The sequence below is a fragment of the Calidris pugnax genome, unplaced genomic scaffold (genome assembly GCF_001431845.1).
Source record: "Calidris pugnax isolate Ruff unplaced genomic scaffold, ASM143184v1 scaffold54, whole genome shotgun sequence".
Classification (NCBI taxonomy): Eukaryota; Metazoa; Chordata; class Aves; order Charadriiformes; family Scolopacidae; genus Calidris; species Calidris pugnax.
In genome coordinates this window covers 8,393,257-8,409,390 of record NW_015090864.1, presented here as the reverse complement: position 1 = coordinate 8,409,390, position 16,134 = coordinate 8,393,257, and the positions used below count along the sequence as shown (strand labels likewise).

Sequence of the window (16,134 nt, the reverse complement as noted above, 5' to 3'; positions counted from 1 at the left end):
ACACTTTAACAATTCCCTGATAAAGCCTTTCCCTCTTCAGCTCCAGAGTGTAAAGCCGTACAGTGGGTACTGTGCTGAGCACTTCCCTTGATGTGTGACAATTCAATCCTGTCAGTAGAATTTGGAAGTCCTCTATCATTTGTGTGGTTGATCAGATATTGCCTTTTTATGAAAAATTAATTTTCTTATTACCATGAGATGTTGCTACTTCATTTTGCTTTAGCTTCTGATTTCTGTCTTTATGTGCTCCTACTTTTCTTACAGATGAGGTGTGGTGACCTGACTTAGTTCCAGCAGTGCACAGCTGAAAAGTCATAATTATGTTTTTATTTCTCTTGACGGTGGCCAGTACTTACTGGTTCCATGTTTCTCTGAAGTTCTAAAATGATCGTGCATCTCTGAAGGCTGCTTTTCTCTACCTACAGCAACCTGCAGTTGGTCAGAGTTGTTCAAGCAGAAGCAGCAGCCAGAGTTCAAGTTAATAAACCTGGCTAAAAAAAAGTGTTTCTTGCTCCAACTCCCAGCTGCAGTTGAGGAGTCCTTGTGCATGGGACCTGCGCTGCAGCAAAGGGGCTGTAAAAGCCAGTGAGAGATACCAGCAGGGTATTGCTGCTCCACTCTGGGAAAGGGAAATGCAAATGGAGGCAGGTGGGAGTGACAGGGGAGGAAGAATGAAAATGCTGGAAGACCAAAGATGAAACTGAATATAAAAGGGAAGCAGCAGCACCCTTCTAACTCTTATTTCTGTAAATACAAGGCGAGTACTATTGTCCATACAAATTCATTTATTCTTGGAAGATCTGGCTCTGAAATGGCTCCAAAGAAATACCCGTGTTGTTAGCTATGATCTACTCAATAATTCTTTATGAACTGTAAGTTATCAGCACATGAGGATTTTCTTTTGATAATACGAGCGACACAAAGGACACATATGTCGCTCTCCCAAGGAAAACTCTTCAAATGCTTGAAGACAGGTCTGATGAAACAAATGTGAACAAGAAAGCAAAACAACCTGTTGTGAAAACTGACTGCTGTTTCCTGGAGAGAGATGGGTGGGATGAACTGTAGGCCCGAGGGGCATGATACAGATGGGACAGTCAAGTATCTCTTGCTGAAATGCCTGAGTAAAAACAAACCAACCTGTGGTGAAACACTGGAAGGTAAATATAGTAGCAGTACATTAATTCAAATGTTTGATTGTAAAGTTTCTTTGAAAAACTATTAACATTTGGGTTCTCAGTTTTGTCTACAGCCTCTTTGGACTCTTTCACTGAGCAGCAGAGAGATGCTGCTGAGGTAAATCCCCAAACTGTAAAAGCTCTTTAATATTTCTGATTTAGAAGAGATAGACCAAAACTTCAGAAACCAGAAAATGCTCAACTGTGCTGAACAGACTGCTATCCCTCAAAAGGACAAAACAGAGCTTATAAATGCAAAACTATTTTAAAAAAGAAAAGCAAACCAACCTGCATCTGGATCTTCTCCCAGTCAGATTCACTTATTAGTATTTCTTTTCCTTCCAACTGCTGAAACACATGTCGACTTGCGGCTATAGAAGAATCTATCTCAGAAAAAAACTCATCTAGGTTGATGTCATAAGAGCTCAACAGCCGACTGCTGATCTGCTGAACCTGAAAAGAACACCAACTACTGTTAGATTTGGAGTTACTTACAGGTAGTCCACGAGTGGATGAATTGTGAGCAACTGGACACTTTCTTTCCTTGTCACCATGATATCTGGAAGTACTTTCAGGAGCCACACAAATCTTAAGACTTTGCTTTTGTGACTCTGCTCATAAGTGCTTTCAGGCATTTTTCAGGACAATTTCAACCCCTGTACAGTGCCCGTGCAGCGTGCGCCTTCCTTATCCATGCATTTCCTGGGAGTGATCCTTGACAGGAAAACAGGGAGGATAGGCTGGGAAGCGGGAGATGAGGTGGCAGAAGGGTTGCTGTCAAGGTCAGACAGCCTGACGTCACCTCAACATAGAATCATAGAATAGTTAGAGTTGGAAGGGACCTTAAAGATCATTGAGTTACAACCCTGGTTTCTTGCTTGTTTGTTTGTTTTTCTTTTTGGTAGCTTTTCTCAAGCAGGACATGTGCTCCCTTACAACTGCTGAGATGACCCTTCATAACATGTATCAGAATATTCAAAGTGAACGTTTCTAGACCCAAATCCCACAAACCCCCCACAAACACTATCTGAAAAGCTCACTTAACATTCTAAGATTTTATTTAACTTTGAATTTCCTAAAGTTCCTTCAAAAACTATGAAAAAAATCATCAGTTAATTTAAAAAAATTAAAAAGATTCATATAATGTGCAAGTAGGAAAGTGTCTTCCAGTAAAACCCATAACATTTCTCAATAAAGACTATAAAGACCAACATTACAAGTGTCCCGGTACAGGAAATGCTGAAAAGTAAGATTTGATCCTGTGTATTCTTTTTATTTTACAGTCTTATTCACTATTAATTGAGACCAGTTATGACTTACTGTATTTCCAAATAATCCCTAACACAACAGGATATTGAAAGGATGTATGCACCTGTCGGTTCAAATCAGATTTAATTACCTTGTTAGTTAATGCTGATGTATCAATTTAACGTAACTTTAAAAAAAAAAGAAAAGAAATAAAAGAAAGGTTCTCAAAGACCCTGTGTTTAGCCTATGTATTTAAATCTCAATGTGCCAGGAAAAGCAGCAGCCCCTTCTGTACTCTGTGGGAGATTCCATGTCCAGCAAAGAGCAGATGGGCAATTTTGTGTTCCCCTCGTGACTGTTCACTGACAAGAAGGAAAAAATTCGGATTCTGTCCCACGCAAACACGCACACTGACCTTCAGGGGTATGTGTAAAACAAAAAAACCCAAACAAACAAGAATTCCACCCTGGGCCTCCTTCAATATTTACACTTTGTGGTCTCCAAACAACCCCAAACCATGACACTGTGGGCATCCTGAATGAGACGTGAAATACTAACGTACCACACTTTAATCAGGTTACGTCTTAAATACATAATCACATTAAAATATTAAATTAAACAATTAGGTTTTATCTGAACTGTTGTTACCGAGGTTCTAGAACTGAATCTATTCCACATTGCAATTTAACTGCTTTCGTGATTTTATTTTAAAATTGACTTAAGGAAGAATATGGTAGGATTACACCTAAATCTTAGCAAATTCATGGTTTCTGTTCAACGTCAAGGAAAGGTTGATCCATTTGAGAACAATTTTGGTCCTGATTTATGCTTGGTCTTCATTTATATTGGTACCAAACCTGGAACAGACCCAAACTATTTCCTTAAGAAAGGGGGATGTAATAGAAAACCATGATGCTGCTTTCTAATAGGCTCTCAGGATCCCAAATTTGAGGAAAAACAACCACATTTTAACTCTGCCCTTATCCTGTGTCTATTTCTGTGAATGTGAGAGCAACACAGCATTTGGCAAGTTTCAGGACTAGACCTGTCTGTGCGACTGCTGAGAAAGCTGACCAGTGAGGGGAGCTTAAAGCAGGGAGCCGAGGGGGCTGGGGCTGCTCCCCCTTCCCTCTGTGCCGGTGCTGCTGGTTCCTTTCACCCTGGGCAGGGAGAAGCCCCATGTCCCTTTCTTCCCTGAGCTTGCACTTGTTTCTCTTCCCTGTTTCACCAAGTGATCCTAAAAGTCCTCTCATGAGCCTCCTTGAGCAGAAACTCTAAGAGAGGAAAACTGTTCTCCAGCCTGACAGAAGAATCTATTAAGTTCCCCTGCTGCTAAGATATTATCTGCTTTGAGCTACTCCTGTATTTTCTGCAGTATGACCTGACCCAACCCGTGTCCATCAATCAGCAAATAACGTCTAAGGTCACGAAGAAAAAAAAAGTGTAACTGAAATTTAACCCCAAACTTTTGCTAACTGGCAAATCAGTGCAAACTATCAATGTGAACAGAAAGGAAATACGTATTTTGTGTAATTTTTTAAGCATGTTCTAGGATTTAAATATTAAATTCTACTGTGTTTTAATGCATAGTACTGAATAACCCTTTTTCCCTAGAACAACCGAAACAGACTAATTGTATTTTTTTCTGAAAACACCGTACCTCTATATTTTTTTTATGTCTGTGACTTCTTAAAACTTGAATAGAATGGCACAAACTGACTATCTGGAGTTTTCTATCGGTATGCAAAACTACATCAGTCATCTCTGCAGCAGCACAGACTATGATAAAATAAAACGATGAAACAAAGCACTGAGGTGAACTTTGTCCACAGGGAAGCCTTTTTAAGTGATCCAATGTCAGCAAATTGCTTACTAATGTGTTGACTTATGGCAGCCCTCAAAAGTAAAATGAAAAGGCTGGAATTTACAGCATATCAATGAATCAGTTGATAAGCTTTTACTGGTTTAATATCCTCCTAGTTTTGCTGCTTGGAGCCACTTCAAGTTAGCAACAGAATGTTTACCATCTCCATGTGATAAAGGAAGTCAAACGACTAAACAAATTCCAGGACCATTATACTGTTTGGTGAGATTTAAATTAAAATCGTTGGGAGAAATTGTGTGGAGGGGGGAGGAAGAAACTAAAGTCAACTACATCATTTCCCAATGACTTACCTTGCTTCCTAAACAATGGCAAGATTTTTAGCAAAGCTGGAGATAATGTAATGCATTTGTAAAGATTTAATTGCACCAATAAAAGACTATGCCACAATTAAATGACATACAGAAGTGACATTTATAGGTAAGATCAAAGAAATTCACTACCTAACATGCTGAAGCAACACCCTGCCTTCTGTGCATAGTAGTGCTCAAAAGTAGCCTACTTTGGTTTCCGTGACCTGTCTTATCTCCTTTGATCTAGATTATTAAAAAATTTAATGATAGGTGTAATAAAGGCTACTGTAGGACCCTGAAACAAGTAATATGTGTCCTTCCTAGTACTAATATTTCAGATCTTATTTTTTATTTTGTGATATTTATTTAAGTGTATGAAACTTGACGTTTAACCTTTGTGATCCTTCCAGAGGAGGTAAGGTTATTAAAAATTAGTTGTTTTTTTTTTTCCCCCAATTGTGATGCCATCTGATTATGCTAATGTTTAGGGAGTGACATTTTAAAAGCACAGCACAAGTTTGAGAGGCAAAATTTATTTTAAAAAAGCTTTTTAGCACCTGGAAATGAATAGCTCCTTGTGAAAAATTTCTTCAGTGTTTTCATTAACCAACACTTAAAAGTGTAAGAGCAAACAGCAGGAAAACTCATCTACAATTCCCACTTGAAAGCCACTAAGGGAAGTAAGAATATATCCTTTAATCACAATTGATATTGAATTAATTTAAACCTAGCTAATCCATAGGAGAAGACTTCATAAACGTATTCCTCATAGAAGGTGGAAAAAGTGGTGCCCATTTTGTTCCCTGCAAAATCCTGAGGTGTTACATATGAGAATGATTTCCTAATGCTATGGATTAGATATGGAAACTGTGTTAAATGAAGACCTTCCCATGGCTTATAATCCTGGGATGAGATGTGGGCAGTCTATCAGGCTGTCCCTCCCTACAACAGGTATGTAATACAGGGGCCCTAAGAGCTCCCTAGCGTTGTTAGTAGCTTGGCAGACTGCTATACTGGAGCCACCTGAAGTTCGGGGAGAGAAATTTTAACAAATGACACTCAGCTCCAACTTTCAGCATATTTAGAAGCTTTCTCCAACTTTCCTTCACTGAGACTCTGTTTATAGCTAAGCATGGCTATAAAGCCACGGAAAACGGACAACCTTACTAGGAAAGAAGCACATGACTGTTCCCTCACTTCTTCAATGCCGAAAAATCTGTTTCTGTTGTCTGTTCTCATCATGAGGACAGTCACAATCCGTTGAAGGATTCACTTCTTCCAAACCTAAGTGTTTGAGCACTTTCAAGTGTAACACTAGCTACCTCCATCTTCATTTTCTCTGTTCCAGGACTTTGCATTGATTGCAAAGGTAGCATAGCAACCAGTGAGCTGTCTCAGTGTTTCCCCTCTCTCCCCTACCACTGTTAGCACACAAGCAGAACACTGGTACCAGTTTTGTTGCACCACTCTTCCAGGTCACCTCTAGGGTACCGATCTCACTGTCATACATAAAGGCATACATATAGCAAGAGGGTTTCTTTGCCTCCAAAGCTCTCACCAACAGGATACAACCAAGTAAGCATGAGAAATAATGACAGATGGTAACAAGCCTTTTCTGCAAGCATTCTTCTGTTTAGCTAAAGCAATGATTTAAAAGGAAACAAACCACAAACAAACAACTGATTTAAGTACTGTTTTAAACCTACCACTGATTTAGCTTGCAGCTTGGTCAGAGTATTTTCCTAGTTGCACACACTAGCTATATTTTCATGGCTGTCCTGTGTGGCTTCCTTATCTCTTAACCAGGCTGTTTGGTGATCTGGAGTGGGAGATGGCATCTCTTGCTCCCTGAGGGATGGTTTGGTAATTGCTGAAGATGTGTCAGAGCAGTTTTTGTTACTGAAAAGCTTGAGCTGGCCGTTACTAAACTGGGGGAAGACTCGAAATTGTCAAAGGAGGGCTTGAGGATTGCACAGGGACTCCACAGCAGCTGAGTGTCTAAAGGCAAGCAGGGTCACTGCACAACACCTGCACCTGATTTGGCCTCGTTTGTTTGAGGTCAGGACCCTAATTTATAACAGGCTGACTTGCATCCAACCAGAAGTTAGAGAAGGGCTACAGAAAGCTATGGAATGGAACTACCCAGTTCAGTGTCCAGTGAAAGAACTATGTCAGTGAAAGGAAGTTATGACTGTTTATGGATTTATTTGTTTCTCCCCTTCCTATGCCCCCTACATATAATTCTATAGGAAAACAGATTGCTGTGATTTATCAAGAAGAGAAGGGAAATACAGAGCCTCACAAAAAGCCCACTATTTTCAGCCTAGGCAAAAGGCAGGCCTTAAAATTAACTATTTAAATTATATTCCTGACTCTGACATTGTAAAGAGGATGGAATGAACAGACTAACAAAACAACTGAGTGCCTCCAGTGCTGCCTGTTTTATATGAATAAGAAGGACTAAATTAAAAGCTAGAGAGCTGATATTCAGGAATTTTTGATTTAAGGGGGCTAAATCAGACCAAAGAAGCAAATGCAACATACCTTTTCCTCAAAGAATTGCTTTCTTAATTTGCTATCTTTAGGAGGCACTGTTCTTCTCAAGTTTTTATACCATTTTCTAACAATATATCCCCTCCAGAAAGCTTGAATTCTGTAAGACACAATTTTGCTCAAGAAGAGGAAACTTGAATGAATGTAATTTTACTATTTATATAATAGTATAATAATTTATATAATTAGTAGTATAGTATTATAATTTATATAATTTTTTTAAACTTTGACTTTTGTAGCACATTCATTCTGTCTTGTTTCTTATTATATTAAAGTTTAAACAGATTCAGAACATTATTTAGAAATAAATATCATCCAGTGCCAAGACCTGTAGGAGAAGGAAGGCTTACCTAATAGCACACTTTATTTTAAACAAGCGCGCCCCATCGTGTATTACTCTGGTGTGATATTGCTCTTTTCTACACATCGGACAAGACTTTTTACCTGTAAATTTTTCAAAGGCTTTCAGACATGCCTGAAAAAATAATTGCAATTACTTACAATATATCTCATATCATTGGAAGATGAAACAGGATAGATTACAGAATGGAAAACAGTTTATTCATCAATCCATGAACACTATATAAGATGTGTATTTTATAATTAAAATGTTAAGATAATTTTGTAAATCTCCATATATTTGCATGAAATGTCATGAATTAAACTATTCCCGCTTAGTGTACAAATGTATAGCTCAGTTACAAACTATGTATTCTCATATGGTTTTAAAAAAGGTAGTAAAATGGAATAAAGTGCTTCATCATAAAATAGACTTAAATTATATTTCTTACCATAAAAATCTGGAATCAAAATTACTTTTCAACATGATTACATTTAATTCATTAAGATACTTAAGTAGTTTAATTAAAATACTCATGTATTATGTGCTTCAATAGTTATATAAAAATGTACTCACTTTATGGAATACGTGGGAACATGAAAGCAGCACCTGGTTTTCAAATGAAAAAAAAACAACAAAACTTAAAGACTTGAACAATTCTAAAACCTGAAAAGTAAAAAATGCTGACAAGAAAAATTCTGACTGCCTGAAAGGTCATCAGTTTCTTTTTGTTCTTACTGCGGTCTTTCTGGTGAAAATAAAACTAGTTTTCTATAGAAATTACTTAATATACTACACCTTAAACCAATATGTGAATTTTGTATTAAGAACACATGGAGTGGCAGAAAGCTGGAAATGCCAATTGCTATTGACTGGAGGAAAAGATTATAAAACAAGTACTTAAAAGGAAAGCTGATTAATTTTTTTCCCTTTTCCCCACAGAGATGTTAAATTTCAAGAAGTGATATACATCAAATGCAGCATTTCACACATACAAAAAAACAAAAGAGAAAGCATGTTCACAGGCTACAAGAAAACTTCACCTTTATCTGACCTAAATTCCCACCAAATGCTGATGATCTCCATCCTGACAAAAGATATAGAGTTGGACAAAAAAGGCAGTTGGCTCTTAGAGGAAGGAAAAACTGGGAAAGGAGTGAAAACCAGAACAAGTAGTGTGCACTATTGAGCTGGCAAACACAAAAGGATTAATGGCTAGCAGCCAGCTGAAGGGAAAGCTTTCAGATACAGTGGCTTTTTTCCCTTGAGGGAGGAAAGCTAACGAAACACTGAGGACAAAAAGAATTCCAGAGGCATTTCCCTTTTTGTGCCAAATCTAAAGTAACCTTTTTAATGAGTGCTGTCTTTTGCTCCCTCTTGTCAAGCTTTAGACTTTCAGGGTAGCCAGAAATTGGCAGAATGGTCTTTTGCCAGATCCATCCCACCTGTCTGTGGACAATTGTACACCTTCAGTTAATGTTGCTGTAAAAGGAAGCAAAAGCCCTGTACGTAAGGTTATTGAAAAACCTTGATTCACACCACAATCTTTGTCGTAAAAAGTCTTCGAGAAAAATTAAAAAGGGAACAGGCAGAAAAAAAACCAACATAAAATGCAATGTGGAAAGAAACTTGCAAGCAGTTGGGATAATTCTTCTAATTACCATCATCACTTCTCTGAAGCAGCCCTCCTCTTCAATCAATCACTTGTCCTTTTTGCTTAACATTGTCAAAATGATAGATGACAGAATCTAATAAAGCATGATGTATTTACGCCTGTGCTACACACATGCATTGAATAAAGCCATCAAGGTAAAATGCAAGCATTTCTTCTGATAACCTAAGGAAGCAACTGACTGATATTAAGAGCACACCCACTTCCAGTTTCTAAATAGAAATCACTATTCACCTAAACTGCAAAGTAACAAAACTTGTGAGAAAACATAATATATCTTAAATTTGATGATTAGTGATTCTGATGAGTGAAGGCTAGGATCATATCTAATAGGAGTTTAAATGAAGCCAAAAATAGCCTATACCTGCTTTACAAGAACAGATTAGAAGGCTGATTTCCTTCTCATCTACTGTCTTAATTTCAGAAGTGAGCAAACACTAACAACCCTTCTCTACCACAATACATCCAAAATACCTTCAGAGTTTACTACTGATAGCTGGGTCCAGCTATTAAATGCTAAACGGTGTCTTAAAGTAGAATAATTTCTTTCCTTTCTTCCTCCAGCTCATGATTTTTAGCAGTAACTCTGGGAAAAAAAAATTTAAATTCAGTTGTGTAGTCCACACAATTACACAGCTATACATGTACCTGAGGCTGAAGTGCAAATTCTTCCCTGCATATTGCACAAGGCTGCATGAAGTCTCCATGCTGGATGGATCTCTGCTTTATTTTTACCCATTCTTCAGCTGTCAGCGGCAAGGAAGGAGGCTCAACTAGGCCTAATTTCTGAGCTGTAGACAATAACAACAACAAATCCCACTGGCAGATGCAGACAATGGATTTATTTAATGTGAAATTCATTGATGATGCACTTATTTAAAAATACTTTATACAGAGACTTCATACAGATTTATTGTCAGACAAACTACTGGCAGGCAACGTACTTCTTACTATTAGTTAGTTATTCAGTAATTGTCAGAATCTCTTTTACAAAAAGAATTTATACTGAAAAATATTAAATTTAAACTTTCATTTGCTGAGTAATTTGAATTATTTTGGTACATTTCCACGGACATTACAACAGGGAATATTAACTAGTCAATATAACAATATGCAGTAATTTTGTTTGTACAAACAAAATCTCTATTAGAATTCATTTGTGAAGGTTTCTTCAACATTACATTTTTGTATTCCCAAAAATAAACAAAATGGTATAACAAAAAACTGTTGGCAGTGCAAAACACTGAAGTATAGTGGGACTGTGACAGACGCAATGGAAATAAAGAGCATAAAGAAACAGTAGATGGATACAAGACACCAGTGATAGTGTCACCGTGATAGCTGAGCTTGTCGGTCTCAAACAGTAACTGTGAGGTGCCTTGCTGCATGTCCATGTGAAACCTCTGTCTTCTCAAAAAGGGAATCAGTCAAAATACTTTCAATATTCCCCCTCATCCCCACAAACGGCAGGAAAAGTCCAGTGTCAGTATCTCATTAGTAAAAGAAGATGCTAGTAGGTACAGCAAAGAATAGATCTTTGTCATTTTGAAGACCAGAGGAAGACCACAAGCTTGTGGACTGACCGAAGTTCATGGAGGAATGTCCAAGGTATGTGTAATAAGCCAATAACATGAGTCCATGATGAGGCCTCAACAGTATTCGCTAAAACCAGAAAGGAGGAGGGACATGCAGTAGCTGGAATGCAAGCTGATGACATGTAGATGAGAGTTTTAGATCTAAATGGGAAGGAAAGGGTCAACTCTTTCATGCAGACCAAAATCTTTGCATAAAGCTGACATCAATAAGCAGCACTAATTTGCTGTGTATAAGCTTTCAAAACCCCACCAGAGACTGTGCATCCAAACCCTACTAGTTAGTCACAAAGAGAAAAGGAATCCCAACACACAAAAGAAAGGAGTTTTGGTGATCTCCTTGCTCAAGTATCTGATTAACCTAGGATAGGATTTGTTCAGTTTTGAGACAAAAATTCCTCTTTTGAGCTCATCCATCTACAGATGTATATCGTTAGTCATTTAAAATTTGCACAGAACTGTCTGTGGTCTTTTTAAAGAACCTTTGTGAGGTACTAAAGGAATTAAAAGGGATACTTTCTTCCCTTTAGTCGAACTATCTGCCTAACTTACTTCCTTGTGAGGTCACGACATCCTTCAAGCGTAAATCAATTTGATTCTGTATCTTAGAACAACAAGATGGCTTTCAGATTTCAAGCTGGGTCAATTTATGCTGTGGGAACAATGAGGAAAAGTACTTTCTCCGCACATGGTTTTGTTCACATACATCCCGCCTTGTTACTTTTGTTACCCTTGTAAAGGTGTCAAGTCAAAAGTAAGCAGTACGTGCAAACCTGAGTATCAAAAGAAAATTTGCAGCAATGAACGCCACAGATTACATCGGTGGTCACGTATGAATTGTCTTAGAGTCATGATGCTTCAGTTCCTGGACAACTCACACCCAGATGCAAATACAGCACCTCCACACGTGTGGGAACTCACAGGCTATGGGCTACAATTCGAACCACCCCGGGGCAGGCAGCACAATGCATACACATGTATTTACAGCATCATCATTTCAGAGTGTAAAATACACGCTGTATTAACATAAAATAGTGTTGTCTATTGATTTTGGTGCAGCAAAATGCTTTTATCTGGCACTCCTGATGGTGAAAAATAATTTGAGGTTTAAGAGAAATATGAAGGATCCTGCAAGCTTTTTAGGGTTTAAAAACTAGTTCAGAGCATACATTTTGCTTAAAGCTTATGTGTGAATTGCTGAAATTGGTAACTGAGTGATAAGGAAGTTTTCCTAACCAGGAGTGCTTTCCCTCTTGACCATTCAGCTCTTGAAGAGCCTATATTGCACAGAGCAGTGTTTCTGCTATGAAAGAAGAATGAAATTATAAAATACATGATAAAAGTTTCAGTAAAAACACATATCAAATTTCATTTGACAGTAATACCTGAGAGTACCAGTGAATAAGGAAACAAGATCCCATTTTGATAACCCAATATACACAAGCGATGGTCTTTACGATGAGAAAATCTCGATACACAGGGAGTGAACAAGATAGATAGCAAACCAGTCACAGCATGAAAGGCAGTATCACAACATAAAAAATGCCTACCCTTGATTTTCTTCCAAGCACTGTGGTCAGAGACTGTTTTAAGGAAGACAATGAGATGGCTTTGTGGAAAGCCTTTTGTGTACCCTCAGGGTAAGAAAAAATGCTTATTTAAAACTTTCACAAATGGATGATTAAAGCTGCCAAATAGGAAGAGACTGGCGGCAAAACCTAACTTCTAAATAATATAAACCATATGAGATATTAGCGAGGGACAGGTTATACAGGTGTTTAGAAGGAAAGCTTTTGTACAACATAGCTGATGAAGGAAAACTGGCAGCAGGACACACAATCAAGGATATGTGGTTGAAGCAAAAGGCTCTATGAAGATATTCTCAAAGCAGCACTTTGAATAAATACAAGCAATGAAAGCCTACATTTATCACAGCTCAAGCCATCCAAGCTTTCATCCTTATGCATCAAGTTTACAAGCCCAACCCATTTACTGACACACCCATTTACAATCGAGCTATTTATCCTGCAATGAACATTAGCAAAGTGATTACATACATTAGCCTTTAAACTGTTACTATTTGATTTTAGTACTCAAGTCCCCACTGAGAAAAATTTAATGATAGAGGCCTGTGAGATTTTGTTTGATTACACACAAACTCAAGAAGAAAAAGTTTCATTACATTATATTTTCAAAGTGGTTTCACAGCTGTAGGGCTTAAACCACACAATTCTTATTAAGAAGAGAAAGCTTGACCCAGGCATTTTAAAATAACATAAGATTATAAGTGAAATTATTAATAAGCAAAACCCAGAAACAATTGAAATTTAAAAAAATCTTTCAGCACATTCTTTTGAATCACTTGCACAAGCAGTCATATGGGACATTTCAGTCAATGCTGTGATTTAAAGAGAAAATACTTCGTCTTTCTTATAATTGCAGAGAACATGCTCACACTTGGGCTGCATTTTTTCATCACAACTTTCAGCTTCCACAATCACTCATTATTTATATTTGCATTAACCCCAGTACCTCTCTGCTTTTTTTCCCCCAGTATCCTCTTCTCTTTCAAATTCCTCTTAAAAAAGAACCAAAAAAAAAACCCCTCCCATCTTTAGAATTGTAACCATGTAAACATAGTAATAATCATCTTGTCTTACTACCTTTGTCCTATCACTTGTTACATTCACTTGTTGTGTATTATCTTAAGTTACCCTCTTAACCTTCAGCTGATTCCAAGAGGCAGATGCCTGTGCTTGTACAGAGCCTCATTGATTTACATGGTTCTCTTTAGAGCCGGGACTACTGTGACAGTTACTATAGCAAAGGCAACATGATCTTCAGAGAGGCCTAAGGGCATTTGTATGAAAAAGAGTAAATAAAATAAATATTAATGATGATGAAAGTTTATTATGCTTAAAACTGCAAACTGTTGAGCCAGAAGGTCCTTTAAGAAAAGCTAAGTGACAACTAAAAGGACGGAGACAAGGAGATATTCACAGCAAGAATACTGTAGAAACCTTTAGAAAAGGGAAATACAAGAGCGAAACCGATAGGCAGGAAGCACATTTGGACTCCTGGTCTGATAAGATGCTCCCTGGCTTTGTTTATTTTAAGCAATATTGTCTGTCACTGCTGTACAACTGTATTATTATAATACTATTTAAAAGTGAGTTTCTCACCAGGCATCATTCCAAGCCCTCACATCTGTGACTTTTATCTTGTTGCATGTTTGCTTCTAAATTTGAAAAACGTATTTAACTACAGGTGTTAATTCTTCTCAGGTTTAGCCCCAGGACCATTGTAAAAACAAACCTTTTTAACTTTGAGTAAAGGTGGGTATATATTAACAAAGAATACATTTAATGCAGCACTAGTAAATGTCTCTTTACTGAATAAGGAATAAAACAAACCATTTCAAATAGATTTTAAAAAAATCTTAATACCAAAGCATTCCCCCAAATAAATACAATATCTAAATCACTGATGTTTGCCTAAGAATATAAGGTAAAGAAAGTTATGACAGTCAATATAGAAAACATATTAAGAAAGTGTAAAATACTTCCCGCCTCTTCATGGAAGAATTCTTCATCAAGAGGCACTAGGTTCTTCATTTTTACCTTCATTGTCACAAGAATATTTTTAATACATGTCAGATATGAAAAGACACTTTCAACCCACTGATGGCAATTCCACTGTTTAAACAAGTTTTTACCTGATGGCATAAGCTGCTGAATTTTTACAGATTTTAAAAGTAGATTTTATGCTGGTTAGCATTAAATTATTTATTGAACAGAAAGCATCCTCATTTTTACTTTTAAAATAATTATTTTTAATATAATTATTTTAAATAAAAGCAAAAATTTAAAAATCAGAATATAATGGTTTACCTAATGTTAGCCTTGGAGGACTGGGATCAAGAACATACTCCTTTTCTGTATCTTCCTTGATTTTGTGCTGTGTGCTCTTTTTTCTTAGTCCAGTATCCACTACTGCTCTGACCATTTCTTTGTTCACAGGTTTGTAAACGTTCTTGGTGTTCCTTGTCCTTGACTTAAAAGGATCTGCTAATGAAAGATCCTGTAGGTGATGACTGTGTATTATATGATCCTGTAAAGCAACTGCAGAAACTGCTATATTTTCTCGCTTGGAGGAGCGGCCCTAAAAAGGAAAAAAAAAGGTAAATAATTATTGTTATAAATGATTTTAAAACATATATATAATACTAAATTCTGCTCTTAGCCAATGTTTTTGACTTGTCAAAGGCTCTTATACACATGCAACTCCCATACTTGAAGCCTAACATACAATTACCATAACATGAAATTTAAGATTGATGTTTCTGACACATGGTAGTTTTAACTTAAGAAGGCAAATGAAATCTTTGATTTATCATTTATATTAAATAAAATAGCAGCAATTTTTAAATTTTAATTTCTGAGGCCATAATTATTATATGCAATAAACTCATTATGGACTATAAAAGTTTGGCATGCCCAAACACATTTTTACTTCAGTATAATTAAAAGCAGTCCTAAAGGCTAACCCTGCCTTCCAGAACACTAAATATAAACAAGAATATATTCTTTTTATACAGGGAATGGGCTTATCTATTCCTCCATTTCTCCCCACCCTTCTGCCTTATTTTAAAAGTTGTGAAATCATACCTTGTAGAAATCACGATGCTCCATTGATAATCTTTAGCTGTTTTTACATGAGTCGCTGTGGGTCTACAAAGACATATACAAGAACTTGAATTTCTCAGCAGAAGCAGCCTCGTCAATAGCAAAGAGAAACATTCAATTTCACTCCCATTCTCCTAGGCCTGCCACTGGGGACAGCTTAACACCTGTTCCAGGCACAGAAACTAACTCTGGATTCACAAACCATCAGCTGTCCCTGGCAGCCTCATCTCACCCCCAGTTGGCTACCCATAACATACATGGAATAGCTTAAAAATGAATGGCAGTAATCACAAATTTCAAGCAACCGAGTTCAATTTCAATTGAACCAAAGGCAAAATATGGCTGTCGCGATAAATCCCAGATCTGCCAGATTAGTTTATGGTAGACAAGCCTGTGACACAGAGTGCAAGGATGACGTTAACAGCCCTTTGGGGCTCAAGCTTCTCCACTGCAACCTCAGCATCCTCATCAGTACTGCAGGGCAACCTGTGGTGTGGCTCGGCAGGGGAGAGGATGCTGGCAGAGGGCGAGGTGACACCCTGTAACGCTGGCTGTGGCAAACACGAGCCACCGCTTGCGACGCTGCTCTGTTTGGTGCACATTTGTTCCTCCTGCTACCACAGACAACCGTGTGCTCCCCGAGTTAGGACACCACACCGCCTTCCACCTCTGGGGGAGCAGAGTGGCACCG

General features: G+C 37.6%; 1 protein-coding gene across 1 annotated transcript; it reads right to left on the bottom strand.

Moving 5' to 3' along the window:
• Positions 1 to 708: 708 nt before the first annotated feature.
• On the bottom strand, positions 709 to 15,456 carry RNF32 (ring finger protein 32). Its single transcript, XM_014944905.1, has 8 exons — positions 15,426 to 15,456; positions 14,649 to 14,919; positions 9,815 to 9,957; positions 8,071 to 8,103; positions 7,505 to 7,629; positions 7,146 to 7,254; positions 1,467 to 1,631; positions 709 to 1,120 (listed from the first exon to the last, which is right to left on the bottom strand). Exons 1-8 carry the CDS (start codon positions 15,447 to 15,449, stop codon positions 881 to 883), a joined length of 1,110 nt encoding a protein of 369 aa, XP_014800391.1. The 5' UTR covers positions 15,450 to 15,456; the 3' UTR covers positions 709 to 880.
• Positions 15,457 to 16,134: the final 678 nt, after the last annotated feature.

What these genes read in the sequence shown, in the direction of transcription:
- RNF32 (XM_014944905.1), bottom strand. Translation starts at nt 15,449, where the DNA reads ATGGAGCATCGTGATTTCTACAAG. An exon ending in AGCATCGTGATTTCTACAAG is followed by an intron (nt 14,920 to 15,425) that starts GTATGATTTCAC and finishes TTTCCTTTTTAG; the next exon opens with GGCCGCTCCTCCAAGCGAGA. An exon ending in TCCTCCAAGGCTAACATTAG is followed by an intron (nt 9,958 to 14,648) that starts GTAAACCATTAT and finishes TATTGTCTACAG; the next exon opens with CTCAGAAATTAGGCCTAGTT.